Below are 22537 nucleotides of genomic sequence, written 5' to 3' on the forward strand. Positions count from 1 at the left end.
AAATTTGAGTGTTATGCCAATAATGGCCAAGATTTGCAGTGTCTGCTAATACAGCGGGATTATTTGGGGAAAAATATTTGATACGTAACAAATTCTGACCAAATTTTACATTTTGGTAACGGGAACACAGGTCCGCGAGAGGGCAGACCACTGTAACATAATTTACAAATCTATTTATTTTTTCAATTACAAAGTGAAAATTATCTGTGAAAATTTTTCATTTTTTTGCAGAACGACTGCTTGTACGAGTGCAGAGTGATCAAGCGATAGAAGATCGAGAAAATGTTTATGTCAGACTAACTGCATGCGAGAAAAATGTGAACGATTGGCAACAACGCATGAGATTTTTCAAGAGCCTTTATTTTAATACAACCTGTATATAAATATACATGTATGTGTGGGTTTGTAATTATGTATATATGTGTCTATACAGGGTGTCCCAAAAGTTGGGGAGGAGCCGGAAGGGGGGAGGTAGCTGAGACGATTCTGAATAACAATTTCCTTTGCAAAAATGTCGGATGGGGCTTCGTTAAGGAGATATTAAGCGAAAACCCCGACCAATCAGAGCGCGCGTAGACCGTTGGAGCGGCCGCGATAGCGAAGGCTACGCGTTAGGCGGCAGCGTCAATGTCCCTCGATGCACGTCGAGTCACTTGTTCGCGTACAAGCGCGCAGCCTTCGCTACCGCGGCCGCTCCAACGGCATCCTCGCGCTCTGATTGGTCAGTGTTTTCCGTTAATATCTCCTTAACGAAGCCCCATCCGACATTTTTGCAAAGGAAATTGTTGTTCAGAATCGTCTCCGCTACCCCCCCCCCCCCCCTTCCGGCTCCTCTCCGACTTTTGGGACACCCTGTATAGTGACTCGCATTAATATTCGGATACTTTTTAAAACACAGTTCCTTCTTTTGAAATGGTCTAAATGACTTGAACTTTTTTTTGAAAAGTTAGAAGAATTAATTTACTAGGTAATTCTGAATAAACATTTTGTTTTACATGTGCAAACATATACTCTGTTGCGAATATTAGATAAATATATGTTTTATCTACGGAAAAAAATATTCTGTTGCGAATATTAAATAATGACTGTATACCCAGATAGCATAGGAACAGGAACGTCTTATGTACGTCCATGAGACGTTCGGTGCTATCTGGGTTTTTTCATTTTTATATTGTAGAATCGAGTAACTCCACGTTAACGACAATTATGTGTCCAGTTTTTGTTTGTTTATATGCTCGATAAAACGTACTGAATGTACTAAATACTTTCTAAATATAGCTCCCTTTAAAATGCTTTTGCAGTGTTCTGACCCTCTTGATACTTTAATTATAATTATTTGTTGGTTTATTAACTTTTTGCAAACAATTTAACCGCTTCAGCACACTTGATATAAGGTTTAGATCACTGATAACATTCAGGAATGATTTTCCATACGATCTTGATTGTTATTAAATAATTATGAACATTTTCCAAGAGCGTTCCGCAAGATAGAAATCACGAGAGGTTCAAATATGGGTACAGAGTGAGTCCGAGAGAAAGAAACACGTAGGACAAGGATAGCTAACGTTTTGTTTTTTTTAAATTGACAATATACAAGGTGTCCGAAAAATGTTGTAACACCTTGAAAGAGGTGGTTCGGGAGGTGATTTGAAACAACTTTTTCCTTTGCGAAAATGTTGTCCGAAGCTTCGTTAAGAAGATATTAACGGAAAACGTTGACCAATCAGAGCGCGCGTATGCCGTAAAAGTATGTTTTATTGTTCAGACAGCTTACAATTAACAATAATTACCACGTAACGAGAATATATTAAAAGCAATAACTTGATTTGCTAAGGAAACAATTATTTGAAGTATAGGAAAGTTTACAAGATGCTGATCATGAACTTCGAGAGACACTACACCACCAACAGGTATCAATCATAGACATAGGAGTATAGGGACTGGCATAGCTGGACCAAGAGTGAAGCCATGGCCGCCTTATTACGTTGCTAGACGTACTGGACGACTCCTATACATCTGTACTTATAGAGTTTGTAATCTATGGCTAAAAGCTTCCTTCGCAACTGAAACGGAACCTCTAACATCTTCTAACAACTCCAAATACCTTCCAACACCACCTAACATCTCCTACACTTTCTGACATTTCCTGACACTCTCTAACATCTCCCAAAATGCTCCAACAACTCCTATCACTCTCTAAGACCTCCTAACAACTTCCGACAGTTCCCTTCACTTCTATTCATTTCTTAGCACATTTCCCTTTAATTCCCCTCCTTTCTCTGGTACCTCTCCTCTTTGTTAAAGTGATCCAGATACAAAAAGTAAGTTATGAGCTAAAATTAACACATATTCCAGCTCTTCGAATATCATGTTCTTATAATATCAGAAGTAAAATTAGAGCCAAATTCGATTGGTGACGTTCTTCGCTGTTCATGAGATCCGGATACAATAGGTAAGTTTCGAGATAGAATTAAAAATTATGATGCCTCTTCGCATATCATGTTCGCCAGAATAAAAATGTGGCATGATTTTTAATCGAATATCGATACTTACCTCTTGTATTAGCAGACTTCCGGTCGGCCATTGGTTGGGACACAACGGAAGAGAAATAAAGAGAATTAGATTTAATCAATACGGTGGAAATATACAGTTAAATAATATCTGAGTGCGTTTAATCGGTGGAGTGAAGTGCGAGATAAAAACCTAGATATAAATTTGGGGGGGGGGGGGGGATAAAAAAAAGAAAAATTTAAAAATTTCGAAAAATTTAACCTATATCTATGGGAGATAAAAGAGAAGCGGACCGCCGACACCGCCCGCCGCCCGCGGGCGGGCTCTTCCTCCCAAAAGCCGGAAATACGTTGCAACAACAGGAGTCAAGAGTAAGACTGATCCAGCGATCGGTAGAGGAGATCTATAGAGCGCGCACCAATAGGAAGGAAGAGGGAACAAACGAGCCAATGAAGAAGAAGAACGGAAAGGAAGAGGAGCCAATCAGCGGCCCAGAAGAAAGACCGTCAGCGCCCCTAGCGAGCGGAAGACTAAGGTTGAGAAGGAAGAGTGAAGAACAAGCAGTTGAGAACGAATACAGCGACGAGAATAGAAATGCAAGGAAAAAGTTGAAGATTATAGGCAGTAAAAAGACAAACATAGTGGTAAATCCATACAAAAGTAAAGTGGAAAATATTGAAATTAAAAATACTAACGTTCCGTCGATCGTAGAATCGATAGATTGAAGGGGTGATAATACAAAGGTGAGAAACATAAACGGCCGCAATGCAACACGTGGTTCGCCACGTGCGGAGATAGAATCAGATTCGGATTCGTCGTCGAACAAAAGACATAAATCTAAAAATAAAGAGAAAATTCCAATTAATATTGAACCAGCTAATATCAATCTATTCGAAATAGAAGTGATTAAAAAAAACCTGAACAAAGGAGGTAATGCATATTTTAAATCGAACAAAAAAATAAATTACCTAAAAATTTTCAGATTCCTAAGAGAAGACGTCAACAAATTTGAAGCAATCAAAATGTTGAATAAACATATAGCAGAAATTAAAATTAAACGACAGAGGAAGGAATGGAAATTTATAACAAGTATATCAAAAGGAACAACGGTGATTTTAAAATACGTATTCCAAGAAGGTCTGAATTTAGAACCGGCATTATCAAAGAATGGGAGTACTCCCTAGAGGAATTGAAAGAAGAGATCCTTCCTGGACAAAACATCGAATCCTTGGAAAGACTGAGGAAAAGGAAAAAAGTGGAACACGGATATGAATGGGTGGAAACCCAAATGGTTCTTGTTAAATTTAGAGATACCAATCTACCGACTAAAATAGTTACTATGGAAGGACACGTGTGCCTTAACGTTACCCCATTTGTAAGAAACATAAGACAGTGTTACCAGTGTTTACGATTCGGACATACGAAAAGATTCTGTCGAGAGCCGGAAAGCAAATGTTTCAATTGTGGAAAGGGATCTCACGGTGAATGTACAAATTCCCCCAAGTGTGCCAACTGCGAAGAAGATCATTCAACACTCAACAGGCAATGACCGTATGCATTATTAGAGAAAGCAATAAATAAACAGATTGCCTATAAGAACATGTCTTTCCACGAGGCAAAAAGCGTGGCCATGACCGAATTGAAGTTTAGAGGACCCAATAACTTCAGATACAAAGAAGAAGAATTCCCGGCTCTAGGTCAGAAGAAAAATAAAGGAAGATTTAGCATGGAAATTGCCAAATGGGAGGATCAACCCTGCCCAATAAGGGAAAATGTCTGGTTTACACCAAACAGAAGGCAAGCGAGAGGCAACGAAGGGTATGGACGATCACCAGTCAACGCAGCAAAGGTCAGTACCGTTACTAAAAATAGTTTCCAACCATTAGAGGAAGAAGACACACAAATTCTTACTCCGTCTTACCATGTAACGAAGAATCCAAATAGTTATAATAAATTTGACCTGGAAGAAGAGAGTGGAAATCGTACACCAAAGATAAGAAACCAAAAATCAAATAAGGTAAACTATGGCATTAATAATGACAAAGATATAGAAGACCTTATAAACTGGATTAAGGAACAGAAGCTAGTTAATGTTGTAAGGAGCAAATTAAACGACCCATCACCAACCCACTTATGGAAAAAGAAGTATGATCAGGGACGCCAGGGAGAACCAACAGAGAGTGAACTCAGTGAAATATACGAAGAGAGACAAAGATACTTCTTAAAAAATTACCACAAAGAAAAAAACTTTCTACAACAGGAAAGGGAAATAGAGAAGATCCCCCTAACCTACAATGACGAACGACACCGTAAACCACAGAAAATTAAAAATGATCCACCTATTATAATAAAAAACAAGGACTATTATCAACAGAACAAACCGACCACATCAAAACACAGACTAACCCCGACAAATGAACATAACCTATACATTCCCGAATTTCAAAGTAAAAGTAAGCATAATTTTTCAACACTGCCTAAAGTGGCCCCGAGGTCAACGCAATGTGAAGAGGAAACCATACCGGTGGTAAATTCACCAACAAGCTACATGTCTAGCGAAGAATGGGAAGGAATTCCTGACGTAGTGACAGTTGACGCTCCAATAAAGAAGAATGAAGAAGCAGAAATAGAACGGCAAGAGAAGACGGTGACAGAGATACCTCCAGAAGAAAAGAACACTACATTCGAAAATGTGGTGCCGGAGAGCCAGGAGAAGGAAGACGACGAATACTCGGAATCATTCAAATCACCACAAACAGAGACGGATGATGAAAACGACTTTTTAAATTTGCAATCTGAAAACAAGGGACTTTAATGCACATAACCCCCTCTGGAACTGTCAAAAAAGTTCCGTAGAGGGCTCTAATTTAGAAATAGTTTTGGAAGAAATTGAATTTATGATTGTCAACACTGACGCAGTATCTAGAATAGGAAAAGGCACTCAGCCCTCAAATATCGACCTAAAATAGCATATCATAATGATTTCTCAGACTACATCGAATGGAATGAATCAGGAAACGTAACAAATAAAACAAACAGATTATATAAACCGAACAATATAGATTGGAACGAATTAAGGATGCACTTAATGAATAAAGAAGAAGAAATAAATATAAACATACAACAAGGATACAACCTCTCAGAAAAATACAACAAATGGAAACAAGCAATATTAGATTATTTTAAGAAACAACACACATCGGAAAACCCAACCAAGGTGATGGGACGAGGAATGTACCTCAACATGGAAAACATGGAAAAACTGCCAAAAGAATCTTTGGAAATATGGAAAAATCGAAGACTACGAAAATACGCTGGGATGAAAGACCAAATGGAAAATCCTGAAAAAAGAAAAAAAGAAGGCTGCCTGGGAAAACCTTGTACAAGAGATGAGCAATAATACAAACATAACGAAAATTTGGAATAAGATTAAAGGGATTAAAAAATGCTACACAGGAAACACCGGAAATTTGGAAACAAAGCCCCGATCCCACAAGAAGAAGACAATAATCTGACAAGAATACGGAATACACCAATAGACAAAATAGAGATGCTCCACACAATAGAAAAAAACAAGAATAAAAAATCAGCACCAGGAATAGATGGAATAGACTATAAGATAATAGCAGAACTACCACTCTATATGAAAGAACACCTATTCAGAATCTACGAGGAAAGCTGGAGAACAGGAGAGATCCCTCCAGACTGGAGAAGAGGAGAAATAATCATGTTGCAAAAACCAGGAAAAAATGCTCTTCGACCAATAACTCTCACATCCTGCGTAGGTTTTAGGAAAAATAAATCAACGATGGACAATCTGATACGAATAACAAATGAAATTAAACACAACAACAGGGAAAAGTGTAATACAGTAGGAATCTTTATAGATATTAAAGGTGCTTATGACAACGTAAACCTAGTCAAATTATTACACGTCCTGAGAATGTCAAACTGTCCATCGACCATGTAGAATTGGCTAAGAAACTGGCTCAACATTAGAAAGAAAAAAATTGACGATGAACAAACTACCACACTACTTTATGCAGACGATATAGTTATAATAAACAAATACAAAAAAGAAGAAACTTCACTACATCCATCGGAGACAGCTTTAAGGAGATTAATAAACCATCTGGAAATCAGGGACCTAACAATAGCACCGGAGAAAACAAAAGTAGTCCGATTTCAAACCAACCCAAAAATGGAAGACTTTTCGATTGAAGCTGTAGTAAACAAACAGAAGACGTTTATCAAGTCCAGTCCCGAAGCTAAATTTTTAGGAATTACATTAGACTACAACCTACGATTCAAAACCCATTTTGACGATATCATTGCTAAAGCGAAAAAAAGATTGGGGATTATTCAATACCTATGCAGAGGGCAAAGAGGGATAAACCAAAACTGGGGTATCAAAATGACCAGAGCCCTTATTTCCTGGGTTATCGACTATGGGGCATATATTATATACACCAAAGCAGGAAACCTCGAGCAGAATAAAAAAATCAGAAGAATTGAATCTGCCGCCTTGAGAGCAGCCATGGGATATCGGATGTCTACCCCTATCGCAGTCATGTACGCTGATACAGGGTTCGTAGGACACCATCTAAGAGCAAAACAAGCTGCAATTAGATATTGGCTCAAGGAAATGGAAAAATCAGAAAGGTATAGTAAATACATTGAGTAATCAAATGATCTATTTTTCGCGACACAAGGAATCAGACCACTTAACGCAATATGATAAAGGAATAGGAACGAAACCCAGCTTAATCGAAACTTCTTTTTACGAAATAGCGCATCTCAAAAACAACATATTGTTTAGCAATCAGACATCGGAAAACAGCTTCAATTGGAAAGAGAAGATCTTAAATAAAAGAAAAAACCTGGACAAAATATATATAGATAAGGAATCAGGCAAAAAATTTGAAACTGGAGCAATTCCCTTAAATACGATCAACCAATTCCTGATGGATAAACACAACGTTAAAGAAGAGGATACAATCATATGTTATACGGATGGATCAAAACAAGAGAATAAAACCTCAAACGGAATAGGAATAATCTTCAACTTACCCCAAGGAAAGACCATAGAAACCGGTTACAGTATACATAAAGAAGCAACAATCTACATCACAGAAGCCATAGTTCTCATAGGTCTTGAAAGTGTAATAGAAAAACTCGATACCACAGACAAAAGATGCAATAACGCATGGATACTGACAATTTATAAAGCATTGATAAATCTGAAGAACCGAGAAAAAATAGTCCTGGTATGGGTCCCAGGTCATCAAGGAATCCCAGGAAATGAGAAAGCGGACATCCTCGCGAAAGAGTGCACCAACCATGGGAAGATATACCAATCTTAAGACTAGATTATTTGGTAGATCAAAAACGTAAAATTTGGAATTTATTCAGCAGCAGAGTCGAGGAAATTGGCAGGAATAAAGGGACACACTATTTCTCTAACTTCTGGGAACAAAAGAAAAAACTAAGGTTCAAACCATGGTTCCAAAAGTTTGGAAATACATTAGACAGGCATGTCGATTTCGAGAATTAGATCAAATCATTTTAATTTAAAAGAGTCTTTAGGTAGAAAAGGCATAACGGATAGTAAAATATGCGACTGTAAAATGGAGGACGAATCCATAGAACACGTCCTCTTCCGCTGCCCATTTAGAATCATTCCGCGTTTAAACATGTTTGATAAAATAGGTACTTCAATTATTAATAGTAACTACAACATAGTGCAATTATTAAACAGCGAAAGGATCTCGGGGGAAAGGATTAAATCTAATTCTCTTTATTTCTCTTCCGTTGTATCCCAACCAATGGCCGACCGGAAGCTCAGCAGAACGTGTTGATCGAAAAGATATCATAATTTTTATTTTGGCTCCAAACTTATCGTTTGTATCAGGAAATCATGATATTCGGAGAGGCATCATAATTTTTAATTCTATCTCGAAACTTACCTATTGTATCCGAATCTCATGACTAGCGAAGAGATGTGTCAGGGAAAAGAGGGAAATTAATAGGAAACATTCTAGAAATTAAAAAGAAATAAAGGGAACTGTCTGGAGCCCTTAGGAGTTGTTAAGAGATATTAGGGAGGGTTGGGAGGTGTTGGGGATGTTTGGAGACGATAGAGAGTGTTTGAAGGTGTTAGGAGTTGTTAGTGTGTATTAGGAGCTGTTAGGAAATGTCACCAAGTGTAAAGGAGATGTTAGATTGTGTTAGAAGGACGAGACTTGATTTCTACGATCTCGATCTTGACCTGAAAAAATGTCGAAACATGCATATCGATCCAGAATTTTCGACAGTTCAAAATATGCAAACATTCTCGGAATATATTACTAAAGAATTGAATATCAACACTTATAATACACACCTTCGTTTTATTAGAAACGATATACAATTTTTCCAGTTCTTTGATTATACGGGTTTAATGATTCCATTTCGCACAGAATGCAAGTACATTACAAATAGGATAATTTTATGTAATGCAAGAAAACAACATTTCAGAAAATACGTATTTCGTAGTTTGATCTGTAGTTTAAATATAAAAATTGTTGTGAAAATTGACTAACATTTTGCAATAAAAATATATCAATATTAATACATAATTTATAGAAATGAATTTTTCTGAAAACTAATTATATTCCTGCTAATCTAAATCTATTCTCACTTTACACTTTACACCGTACACGTTTACACTTTACACTTTGCACATTTTATATCTAAAGATCTTATTACAAGTTCGCAGCCATTAGTTCTCGGTATTATTCGCGACGACCAGGTCTCACCACGTGGAGGTTGCTGCGACTGGAGACCCGGAGATAGAAGGAATCAAATTTCCTTCGATCTCCCTCTACATAGAGTACACATACGTAGATGCATACTGTACGTAGAGCAACGAGCTTAATACTAAGTACGAAACCGTGGAAATCAAAGAAAAAAAAGTCCCTTTGATATCCAAAGTTCAAGTCTGACTCTGCCAAATAATTATTTGAACTAAGAGGAGTGAAGCTAAATCGCGATACGACGCGACCATGAAATTGGACTTACAGAGTCAGTCCCGTTTCCTCTGGTGGGTCTGATTCGAGAGAAAGACGATCAACGTCTCCGCCAGTACTCTATTCCCTGCATACCTGCTGCTGAAGGCCCAGGTCCTAACCTGACAGTGTACGACGTAGGTAGTACCGCGTCGGGTTAGCCTGCCCTGGCGACACCAGGTATGTCTAACGGTCGTAGAGTCCGAAACGGAGTTCTACTCTCTGCACAACGTCAGGAGTCCAGGACACGACTTGCACCGTTTTACGGCTCTTTTGAACAGCGTTGCGCCGGGAGCCTGGACTTCGCCTGACGCGTACGGAGAATAGAAGATTCCTCGGAGGCGTCGATTGACGCCTCTCTCAAATCAGACCCACAAGAGGACGGCAACGGATCTCGGCCAGTCACATGGTTGGTCACTACACTTATCGCATGAAGCAATAGTGACCGAAGTGGAGCACGATATTAAGAGCCCAATATGGACTTACGAACAAACAAAACAAATTGATTAATAATTAATTGGCAGAGGAGACACTCGTACACGGAACCTTAAAACTAACCAAACTAAACTAAGATACTAAGGGAAACTACAAATAGGAGGGACGCGAGATGTGGACGCGCGATCGCGAGATCCATATCGAACGAAGGATCAACTGGGACCAACGACGAATGAGTTTCTCGCCCCTCGCATACCTGCTTGGGCGCGGTCGTGCGTCGTAGCTGGTTTATACCTCTGGAACTAGAGAAGGGGAAGGATGAACAACAACCGCGTGACATGTCGTGACGTGTCGATTCGAAGGCTCGTTGGATCCATCCACAAAAGAATTTACGAAACATTAATACCACAGCATAATCATATTCTACATCATTGTTTAAATAATAAGTATTGTTAATAATTAATTTAACTATTGTCAGAAATTAATATTTAGTTGGTGCAATTAGCGGATATTAAAATATTGACAAATTTCTCACGATTAATGTCTCGAATGAATATTATTTATTCCTAACCGTAATTGTTATTAATATTTAATTGAACACTGAATGATACTGTATGTATCATAAACGTTTAATTATTTTGAATTAATTGTTTCAATCAGTAGATATTAAAATATAGAAAAATACATGTATCTCACGACAAGCTGTGTAACGGGACATATTTATCCTGTTACTACCCACCCATTTCATCGCCTCACAGCATCTTTCACCATATAACGTGACATGAATTTCGGCTGTTCGAAAATAAAAAGATTTTCAATCTTAAAAAGTTGTTAGGAGCTGTTAGGAGATATTAGGAGGTTTAAGGAGGTGTTAATGGGATTCACATAAAAGTAGGATTGGCGCTAAGATTTGAACGAATTTTAAAAGACATGGTTCTCGTACCTTACGCTTACGTCTGCACTTGGACTCCTTGGCACTGATAGATATACAGGGTATCCCAACAGTGTTGTAACACCTTGAAAAGGGTGGTTCGGGAGGTGATTTGAAACAACTTTTTCCTTAGCGAAAATGTTGTTCGAGACTTCGTTGAGGAGATATTAACAGAAAACACCGACCAATCAAAGCGCGCGTATACCGATAGAGCGGCCGCGGTACCAAAGGCTATGTGCTAAGCGGCCGCGCTTGTACCCGAACAAGCGACTCGACATTCGAAGGACATTGGACGCGGCCGCTTAGCTCGTAGCCTTCGCTACCACGGCCGCTCCAACGGTATACTCGCGCTCTGATTGGTCGGAGTTTTCTGTTAATATCTCCTCAACGAAGTCTCGGACAACATTTTCGCTAAGGAAAAAGTTGTTTCAAATCACCTCCCGAACCACCCTTTTCAAGGTGTTACAACATTGTTGAGCCACCCTCGATACTGTACTAGCTGCATCCCGCGGTTTCACCCGCATGGAATACCAACGTTGAAATCCCTTTTTACCTCCTTAGAGGTTGAATTTTGAAATATCCTTTCTTATTCCTTGTATACATTATAAAGGAAACCTCTGTGCAAAATTTCAGCTTTCTAGGTTCAAGGGTTTAGTCTGGGCGTTGATTGGAATCAATCAGGGCTTCATTCTTACATATACATATACATATACATATGTAGATATATCAGTACTCTTTAGTTCCTGAGTTCTGTTACGGTCATCACAGTCATCAAAAGAAGCCGGTATGAAGACTCTACGGAGTTGTAAAACGAAAACATGGTAGAGATATGTCAGAATTTATTGTGTGCGTTGCAATTTAACTGCTAAAAGTATTATCTACTACAAATATGTGGGAATAAATTGTTTAGTCTTAATATTTTACATTGAACGAGAGAATTTTTCGCACTTTCTGCTGCGATGGTAACATTAACGAAATTTGTGCTCATCGCAATTGTTTATGGTAAATATATTTATTCTTATTGACGGTTACAAGGTACAACGCTATGTTAACATTAACTGTAGAAGCATAAACTTTTTATTCTGTGTAATAATGCATAACCTCGAATACTATCGATCGATAATTTAATAGTGTTTTATTCCACTTTTAATTTGATTTTAGTGAATGAAATTAGTTAAGCTTATGCATAAACAAAATAGTGAACAAATTGTTAATTTTAGTGACATTATAGTAGTTATATGATATCCAATTTTTTAATTTTTGTCCAATAATATTATTTGCTATTTTACAAATATACATATTTTATTATATATTGTTTAAAGTAGCTTTGTTATTATAACGTAACTTAGTTTTTTCAGGAATTTTCACACATGTAACAGCATCACGTGTACTCGAATTAAGTGACAGGTACAAAGTGGTTGAAGTTACGTTACATCATTCATATAAAAACTCAATGTTTTAATATAAATTTTACCGTAGGTTCTTGGATATTCGAAAAGATGGACAATGGCTAGTAATGGTATAAATACACTTCATTATGAATAATATATAGTATAAAGTGAATGCTGTATGTGTGTAAGCAATATTATTGTTTATAAATTTAAAATACTGTTCTATTTTAGATGTATGCACCATGGTGCGCACATTGTAAGCGTTTGGAACCAATTTGGGCTCATGTAGCACAGCATTTACATGCAACATCAATACGAGTCGGACGTGTGGATTGTACTCGATTTACAAGTATAGCACATGCTTTCAAAGTTAAAGGATTCCCAACCATTTTATTGTAAGAGAAGAAACTTACTCTTATAGTTTAAGACTGACATATTTATACTAATATTATTTATTTACATATAGTTTGAAAGGGGAGCAAGAGTTTACTTACCATGGAGATAGAACAAGAGAGGAAATAGTAAAATTTGCATTAAGAGTAAGTGGTCCACCTGTCCAAGAAATAACAAAAACTCAAAGTTTTGACACGATTAAAAAAGAACGTGGTTTATACTTTTTGTACATTGGAGAAAAATCTGGACCATTATGGGTATTATTGATATTAAACTTTATTTATAATATATTAATAAATGCTTTAATTAACGAAACTTATAATATTCAGGAATTTTATTACAAGACTGCAGATGTGTTCCAACCACACGCATTTTTCTATCAATCTTATCCAGCTGTTGTTAATAAACATGCTCCCGAAGGAAATGTTCCAGCATTATTTGTTTATAAAGAAAGTTCACACTATAATTTTACAGGTAAAGTTAATAAAAGAGCAAAATATAATTATTATTCTACTTCTAGTAATTAATACTGATATATATATTTTACAACATAGGTCATACTACAAGTGATATAGAAAAGTTAAATGAGACGTTATATAAATGGATAAACGCGGAACGTTTCCCTACATTCCCAAAAGTAACAAGAGGAAATATAAATCAACTTTTTTTAACAAACAAAAATCTGGTGTTGGCAGTAGTAGAAGAAAATCAATTAGAGGAAGTACCACCACACATGGCACGGTTTAAAGATATGATAGAATCTATAATTAAGAGCAAGCGAGAAAAGTATCACGAGTAAGTTATTTTAGAATAATTTGTATATTTCTTACTTTAAGCAAAATATAATTGTAATTACTATGTTTTTAATTAGCCACTTTCAGTTCGGTTGGATAGCTAGTCCTGATCTAGTCAATAGTATAGCAATGATGGTTCTACCGTTACCAAGTTTGATTGTTATTAACACTACAACAAATCATCATCACATTCCAGAAGATGAAGCAGAAAAATTGACTCCTCAAGTAATTGAGTTTTTCCTAGAGCAAATACGCAATGAAAGTGCTCCGGTAGATACAAAATTATTTCTATATGTACATTTTAATTATTTTGTAAAACAAAACGAAATTGATATAATGGTATCAATTTTCAGCGATACGGTGGAAACAATTGGCTCGTACATGTTTACAGATCATGGTTTGAATTAAAAACAACACTTACTGCAATGTGGATGGGTAATCCTATTTTGACAATGGTTTTGTTCGGCTTACCAGCTGGATTTTTATCATTGATATGTTATGGTATCTGTTGTCCAGATATATTAGATGCAGATGATGATGACGAAGGTAAATTTGTATAGTTTTTTTTCTAAACTTGTAATATGTAAATTTACATTTTACATATTTTTAATTTTAAATAATTTTGCAGAATACTCAGGGGGAAATCATATGAAAAAAGACTAAAAAAAAGCTTAGGTCATCATTAGTTCTATTGATTTTCTGAGACTCTTAATGATACGAAAGTGTACATATTATTATTTTATATTATAATTTTTACTTTTAGTTAGATAAAATTTGCTAATTTAACTCTTTGTAGATGGAAATTTTAACAGGAACCCAGAAGAATAACATATATATAAATATGATTTTATCTAATGTATACATTTTATTTTAACATCATGAATTGTTATATATGTATTAAAGGAATCAGTTTTTATTGTCTGATATATCCAGACACCATCCACAAAGAGTTATATTAACAAATGTTTTAGTTGACGACTTATTGTTCACACAAGTATGAAAAGATTATGCGAATTATTTCAACAGCCATTTTCATAGTCAATAAAATTAAAAACTTATATGAATTAGATAGAATAATGAATAATCCTTAATGAGTGATCAGTAATGGCTACTGTATATACTATGGTGCTTGGAATTTTTACCCATGTCTTGTTTTATATGCTCTACAAAAGAAGTTTAGAATTATTATTAAATTACACATTGTTTCATAATTTTATTATTATTTTTAATGTACAAGTAGAATCAGAAACATTCAATGTTTTACAGTTTTACATTTTATTTTCTTTCTCGTACATTTATGACAGTATTTTTTTTTCATACTAAACACTGATGGAGTAAATCTAAGTAATTAAAGAATGCAGAAACTAAATACGATGATTACTGTTGCTTTAAGCATCATATGCAGAGCAGTAAAGTCGGACTCCAATCTTGGTCCAAAATTACTCAAGTATCGCTGCATAAGGGTTAGAAAAACTTAGCTAAATGAACCGTTTACAAGACAATACAAATCATACAATTAAACGAGCTTTCTTAAATCGTATGGAAGAATTTGTTTTATGTTATATTTTTAAGTAAATCGAGTATAATATATACTTGAGATTTGTGGACAAATGTGAATGTTAAATAGGATTTTATGATTGTATCTAAAAACAGCGATGTATATTTTTTTGTATAAATGTAACGAAAAAATATCTTATGTTTATATGGTACAATCTGTAAACTTTTGTATATTCGTTACAAAGCATAAGTTTTTCTTTTCAGGAATGGTAAAACTATTATGCATTATAAACGTGTATTTACTTATATTTAATAAAGAAAATGATAATACTTTAACTTCATTTTGATAATTTTAGATTTAATTGAATGAGATGACTGTTTATCATTTTTATTTATTTCAATATACCATAAAAAATAAGAATATACAACTAATTAAGCATATATATAGATTGTAATCTCCATTCTTGTTTGAAAATAAAACACAGTGTAAAATTAATGTTATCAAGATGGTAACCTAGGTAATACCTATAAGTTTGATAAATCATCATCATCGGAATCTAATGCTGCTCTTCGCCTGTCAAACTGAAATTTAATATTACTTACTAATTTTTTGTCATTTTACAAATATACACACATCTTGATTTGTTTTAACAATTGGTCAGTTAGATAATCAACATTTGGATGATTAATGTATTACTACACGTGTAACATATTTTATCATACCTTTACAACAGTTTGCCGTTGCGTTTGTTGATTCGCACCTTTAATTAAATTAATTAATTGTTTTTCTCCAAGTTTACCATTTAATAAACCTCGCTGTGCCATATTTAATATCATACTCTCTATCATTTTTCCTTTCTCAGGTTTTCCAAGGCATAATATATTCACTAAAAAATAATAATATAATGTAGTCAATTATATGAAACTTGAGTATGTTAATATTCTTACGTCTCGTTCTGGCGCATTGATCTAATACTTGAGAAAGAATTGAATTTTTCATGTCTTCCATTTCTTGCCTCTTCTCTTCCATTGCTTGTTTGTTGTCAACATTGCCGGGCTAAGAATTTATGCATTAAAAATAAATGGATATATAACTATTTACAATGACTGCAGACTGTATTTAAAAATAGTTTGATTTCGACATAACTTGAAAATAATGAAATAAGCTTAATCTGGAGGAATTGGAATGAATAATAACGTATTTTCAATTCTCATATTGCAATAATTTGATGTATAGGTTATGATTGTATTTTATTTTCATTTATAGTCTTATATTCTGTTATTCATTACTTTTCAAAATTATGTGTTATATAGTAGTTCTGTCCTGAGCAAAACAACAAAATTGATCGATATACCTTATATTGTGCTTGTAACTGTGCTAATCGTTGTTGTCGTATCGCTTCCAATTCTGGGTCCGACATGTTGTGTATTACTAACTTTTATTAGTATCTATAAGATTTGTAAGAGATTTGGTGTAAATTCGATATATTTTTCCACTGAACACACGACACCTCAATCTCAATCACTGATGATCACTGATCGTAATTGGGAATTCTTATTAAAGTCAGTGATGTCAGATTTGGCTCCTAGTCGCGCATGCGCACTGGTTTTAGCGTCAATGAAGTATCTAACACGACCATAAAACTGACGCCCTTAGTCGCTCCAAAGAAAAATAGAATTATAAATGAAAATTGAAAGTAACACCTTGAAAAGGGTGTGATGGTGATTCGGGAGGTGATTTGAAACAACTTTTTCCTTAGCGAAAATGTTGTTCGAGACTTCGTTAAGCAGATATTAACAAAAAATCCCGACCAATCAGAGCGCGCGTATACCGTTGGAGCGCCCGCGGTAGCGTATGAGCGCGGCCGCCTATCACGTAGCTGACGCTCCACCGGCATACTCGCGCTCTGATTGGTCGGAGTTTTCTGTTAATATCTCCTTAACGAAACCTCGGACAACATTTTCGCTAAGGAAAAAGTTGTTTCAAATCACCTCCTGAACCACCCTTTTCAAGGTGTTACAACATTTTTGAGACACCCTGTATATACCTCTGAAGGGGCGCCATGATAATCTTGCCCGGGGCGCCAAGATTGCTAAAACCGGCCCTGCGTAAACTGCTACTTTTGAATCACACGTGATTCAATCACGATCCTGCTCATTCACGATGATTTTTCACAGTAATTCGTGATTCGACTACGATCGTGATTGTGTTATCACCGTAAAAAATCACTGTTAGTGATTTCTCACGCCATCCCTAGATCATAGCATGTGGCATCACTGATGGAGATCCAGCAAAACTCCGAGTTGACTTCAGCGACAGTTGTGAAAAAAGTAGGAAGCTCTGGGACAAGGATAGATAGATAGATAGATCTTTGTCTCTCCAATGATGCTGTGACAGAGAGGTAGATACAATAATCGAAGGAGAGACAAAGACAGAATGATGTTAAACGTTTGTAATTTTCCAAACAGTTATTGTAATTTTATGAGGCGAAGAAGCGATCTTTCCGGCTGATTTTTTTTTAAACTGTTCCTTATAAAATTCCGCTGCAGGGGATAGTTACACATTTTGCAATTCGCTTTTGAAACGTACTAAAAATACGTTTAACGACAAGACATTTTTTGTGGGTCTTTTTCCAAAAATCTTTAACTATCCTCTGCAGCACCATTTTACAAGGAATAGTTTAAAAAAAAAATCAGTGAAAAAGGTTACTTCCTCGCTTCGTAAAATTACAATGGTGTTGTCGCTACGATTGAGACGATTCATATGCCAACATGGCTGCCTCAATATCCTGTTTTCCACCCCAGCGCTGTCGTCGTCTTCCTTTCTGTTACCGTGTCGACCATCTAAACACGCTTTCCGACTTGGTTCGCAGGTGTCGTAGTCGGCTGGGTTTTTTCGCGCACGCGCAGCGAACATAGCATCAATGAAGTATACGCACGACTAAAAAGGTGTATCTTAATTACTAGAAAGAGACAGTTTGATGAAGAAGAAAGAGAGAGTGACAAGGGAACGGGCCCAGATATGACGCTAATTTTGTCACGAGCCTTTGCACAGTGGAAAACTGAAGCGAATGATATTCAGTTTTGAGGGCAGACGATTTATAATTTACGAGATATTCAACATTGAAGTTATTATTGCTGCTTACTTGGTGAATTATAAGCGACTCTGTCAATAGCGAATTCGGCATTGTCAGTAAAACATCAACATAATAATTCCTCTGTCGCGAGTTCGAGTCCCGTTGAAACATTCTTACACTATTCTTTTTTTTCACTTTCTTTTAAAAAATACATTCGTTAAATATGACTTATTTATAACTAATGTGCGGATATATTTTTTAAAACAAACAATTTCCATTTTGAATATATGATGTATATGAACTTGGGTGATAATTTTCGAAAAAGCAGCGGAAATAAAAATTTTAATCACCATGTACATCGAATGAATGCTTTAGATTCACAACTGCAAATTTGTTTATTTAATTCTACTGGGAATACCGCTTAATTTACGTTAATGAAATGTACTCGATTTTTTGATAGCCATGATGCGTACCAAGCATATCTATGTAGAATAGAAATAAATATATTGAAATTCATTATACAAATAGAAACAAGTACAGCAATGTCTCGAAATAAGTAATTCGATCGGGACCGGCGAGTTGCTTATTTCGAAACAGGTATGGTATTCGGGTTGACCGTTCTCGAGCGTGACGAGAAGGAACCCGTAGACAAAACAGGGGGTTTGGTGTAGCGGCAAACTATAAAGTGATCGCTCGAGCACAGGTGTTGTACTTTGGAGAATGATAGAAGATAACATGCTTTCTCATTTTAGCACTAGTAAAATCGAATGAATGGAACGTATATATACTGATGAGGTTCAGTGAGGAAAAGGAAATAAAACGTGCGCAGTTATTTGTGTTTCTTAAATAATATAAAGAAAAATATATTCAGTTTATGGTTAATTTAACACACTAAATGAACACTCATTATCTGCGATTATTATGGACGGTGTCCTTAGATTATAACATACAGTTCTTGAACCACACTTTACTGTTTTACGCTTAGCACGTTCGTTCATTCCGACATTCTAACAGGGTCTTCTCCGGACATTCACACTCGCACACAATCTGTTGTTTCTCAGTGTTGCCACCTTTGAGAGAAGCAATACCAATCTCTGAAATTATTTCTCTAACATATACAACTAACAGTAGTATTCCGGAGAATACACACGCCAGAGAAAGAGAAAACAGTACACACATTCTGTCCTCTTTACGCTTGGATTCTGTGCTATCGATGACTATTTCTTCAAAACAACTTGTACGCACAGAATCACTATCCATTTTCAAACTTTCAAACCTTCCTTCATGTGACTGTCACGATAAAACGACATAAACTTACGACCAAACATAAAAATCGTTGCAAAGACTTACTCACTTACAGCAAGTAGGTATTCCGCCATGATGTTACGTTAAAAATTAATTTTAACCTTAAAATATGCGTAAGGTAATATATAATATACAATATATAGTACATAATATACAAAAAGTATATTTCTGATAGAAAATTGAAAAAAAAAAACATTAATCGGGATTCGTACCCGGGCCGGCAGCGTTACAACCTAATACCCTACCAATGTATTCAACAAACCCTGCTAGATGCTTTTATTGTACATCGACAACAAACGCCCATTCTGAAAAAAGCCAAAATGGTTTTGCAGTACTACATGCGTACTACGGTCTCCATAGGGTGTCGTTGCAAAAGCGATTGCAACATCCGTGCCTTCCCTTTGTTAGTGTGCTTTTTCTTATGTAATTACGTATATTCAAAAATAATGTTCATAAACGTTTTACCATTTTTATTATACAATATTTTTTATATTGCATACTATCATTACATTCCACAAATAACAATTAGTACTTTATTATTTTCGTACCATATTATAAATATCATATCAGTTTTTTATTATTTACTTCTTTGAAATTATCGTAACAGATTATTCTGTATCAATTAATTGCAATGCAATATAAACAACCTTAACAGGAAAGATTATGGGAAATTTGTAACCGGGTGTGGAGAGAGGAAGGCTGGCCACAAGACTGGTCGGAAGGAGTTGTAGTGCCAGTGGTAAAAAAAGGAGATGGGACAAGAGTGAAGGAGTACAGAGGGGTGACGCTTACGCAGACGGTGTGTGTATATACAAGGTGTATGTGGGGGTGTTGGCGGAGAGGCTAAGGAAGAAGATAGAGGAAAGAGGGATTCTACCACCGAATCAGACAGGATTCAGGAATAGAGTGGGGACAATGGATAACATCTATGTCCTCAACTATCTAATGAACAGGCAGATAGCAAGGAAGGGGGGCAAGTTGATAGTACTGTTTGTGGACTTGAAGGCAGCTTTTGATTCGGTGGATAGGAAGGTATTAGCGGAGTCGATGAGGAAGGTGGGGGTGAGAGAAGGGCTGGTGAGGAGGTGCGTGGAGATTTTGAGGGAGACGAGAAGTAAAGTGAGGGAAGGGGAGAAAGAGGGGGAGAGTTTTTGGACGGAGAGAGGGGTGAGACAAGGATGTCCGCTAAGTCCAATGCTCTTCACGATTTTACTGGCGGACATGGAAGAGGTACTGAAGAATGGAGGATGGGGAGGGATGAAGGTCGGAGAGGAAAAGATATACACGCTGGTTTATGCGGATGATATAGCGGTGATGGCGGAGGATGAAGATGGAATGAAAGGGGTGGTGGCGAGATTGGAAAGGTACATTGAGGAGAAGAAGCTGGAGGTGAATTTAGGGAAGACGAAGATGATGAGATGTAAGAGTGGGGGTGGGAGGAAAGGGAAGGTGAAATGGAGGTGGAAGGGCAGAGAGATTGAAGAGGTGAAGAAATTTAAATACCTGGGCTACGTGTTAATGGCGAATGGGAAGCAGGAAGAACAGGTTAATGAGAGAATTAAGAAAGGGATGATAGCGATGAGACAGGTATGGGGGATAGGAAGAAGGAAATTCGCGAAAAATTGGGGTAAAAGGGTATGACTATTTGACAAGCTGGTGTGGTCAGTTATGGGGTATGGGGTAGAAGTATGGGGATGGAAGGGGAGGGAGAAAATAGAGATGGTTCAGGAGAGATTTTTGAAGTGGATATTGGGAGTGGGAAGAACGATGCCAGGATACATGGTGAGGGAAGAGATGCAGTGGAAGTTGTTGGGAGGAAGGGCTGGTATATATGTATGAGGGCATGGGGATATGAAAGGAAATTAAGTGAAGGGAAAGGAGGGGAGCTGGCGAGGAAATGTTGGATGGAGATAAGAGGGAGAGCAGTGAGGGGTAGGGTTTTAGGAGAATGAGAGGAGGAGAGGAGAGAATTTTGGGAAAGAAAGGGGTGGAGTATAGGGGAGGTGGAGGAGTGGAGGGATGAAGGACGATTGAGAGGGGAAGAGATAGTAAGAAGGGAGAGAGGGAAGTAAGAGGGAAGAAAGGTGGAGGAAGATAGTGGAGTCAAGGTACAATACATGGTATAAAATGATAAAAGGAGAGGGGGTGCCAAGGTATTTGACGAAGAATTGGGAGGAAAGGAAGTGCAGTTGGTGGCAGGGTATAGGTTAGGGGATAAAATGAAAGGGGGAAGGTATTGGGAAGAGGAGGATAGAAGAAGATGCAGGGTTTGTTGGGGAGGAATAGAGTCGTGGGAGTATGTATGGGAGGAATGTACGGACTGGGATAGAGAAAAAGTGGCAGGAGGTTGTGACGGAGGTATTAGGGGAAGAGGGGGAAGGGGAGGTGTGGATGAGGAGAGTGGAAGAGATAAGAGCAAGGACGAGCGGCGGAAACGGAGGTCAGGAATGAGAGTGTGTGTGGGAATAGATGAATGGAATCTCTCTCTCTCTCTCTCTCTCTCTCTCTCTCTCTCTCTCTCTCTCTCTCTCTCTTGCAGGTGCGAATGGAAGGAAAAGTTAGATGTAAGGTAGAGAATTAAGACTTAGTGTATAAGTAGTGTTAAGAGGAAGAAATGTAAGCGGACCTCCGTTCCGCTTGTACTCCGCAAAGAGAATAAGATATAACTAACTAACTATAAACAACCTTAACATATACATGACGTTTCTTAACAATATAATATTGAATATATATACATACATGCAAAAGTAAATTATATAAGCTCGGGCGCTTCATACTCTTAGTACGGTACTGAACCATGCTGAAAGGCATTTTTAGATTATCGGCACACCAGCAGCAGGAGAGACGACACCAGCGCTGTGGTGTGCTGTGGCGGAGAGCGTGGAACTCAAGTCATTGTGCAAGCGCATCAGTCTTCTCGATTTCATAACGACAATGCCATTGTAATTTTATGAGGCGAGGAAGTGACCTTTCCGGCTGAATTTTGTTTTAAACTGTTCCTTATAAAATTCCGCTGCGGGGGATAGTTACACATTTTGCAATTTCGCTTTTGAAACATGCTAAAAATACGTTCAAAGGCAAGAAATTCTTTTTTTTCAATTTTTTCCAAAGAACAGTTGACGAGACGATAGATTTACTTCCTCTGATTACGAAATGC

The 22537-nt window shown here is 36.9% G+C and overlaps 3 protein-coding genes across 4 annotated transcripts; 2 read left to right on the forward strand and 1 right to left on the reverse strand.

The window, feature by feature from the left end:
* Window positions 1-6925: 6925 nt before the first annotated feature.
* Window positions 6926-7874, forward strand: LOC128895830 (uncharacterized). Its single transcript, XM_054158768.1, has 2 exons — window positions 6926-7173; window positions 7331-7874. Exons 1-2 carry the CDS (start codon window positions 6926-6928, stop codon window positions 7872-7874), a joined length of 792 nt encoding a protein of 263 aa, XP_054014743.1.
* Window positions 7875-11645: 3771 nt separating this feature from the next.
* LOC128895892 (protein disulfide-isomerase TMX3) lies at window positions 11646-15334 on the forward strand. Of its 2 annotated transcripts, none has more exons than XM_054158867.1 (10): window positions 11646-11925; window positions 12273-12330; window positions 12403-12442; window positions 12546-12709; window positions 12781-12964; window positions 13037-13181; window positions 13262-13502; window positions 13579-13771; window positions 13855-14047; window positions 14130-15334. In XM_054158867.1, exons 1-10 carry the CDS (start codon window positions 11883-11885, stop codon window positions 14162-14164), a joined length of 1296 nt encoding a protein of 431 aa, XP_054014842.1. In that variant the 5' UTR covers window positions 11646-11882; the 3' UTR covers window positions 14165-15334. The 2 variants fall into 2 exon arrangements, with proteins under 2 accessions (XP_054014842.1, XP_054014843.1); XM_054158868.1 differs by having other exon boundaries at window positions 11647-11925; window positions 12282-12330.
* A 36-nt stretch (window positions 15335-15370) lies between these two features.
* On the reverse strand, window positions 15371-16551 carry LOC128895893 (programmed cell death protein 5). Its single transcript, XM_054158869.1, has 4 exons — window positions 16354-16551; window positions 15947-16055; window positions 15722-15885; window positions 15371-15580 (listed from the first exon to the last, which is right to left on the reverse strand). Exons 1-4 carry the CDS (start codon window positions 16417-16419, stop codon window positions 15524-15526), a joined length of 396 nt encoding a protein of 131 aa, XP_054014844.1. The 5' UTR covers window positions 16420-16551; the 3' UTR covers window positions 15371-15523.
* Window positions 16552-22537: the final 5986 nt, after the last annotated feature.

Source organism: Hylaeus anthracinus, unplaced genomic scaffold (genome assembly GCF_026225885.1).
Source record: "Hylaeus anthracinus isolate JK02 unplaced genomic scaffold, UHH_iyHylAnth1.0_haploid 5, whole genome shotgun sequence".
NCBI classification, from domain to species: domain Eukaryota; kingdom Metazoa; phylum Arthropoda; class Insecta; order Hymenoptera; family Colletidae; genus Hylaeus; species Hylaeus anthracinus.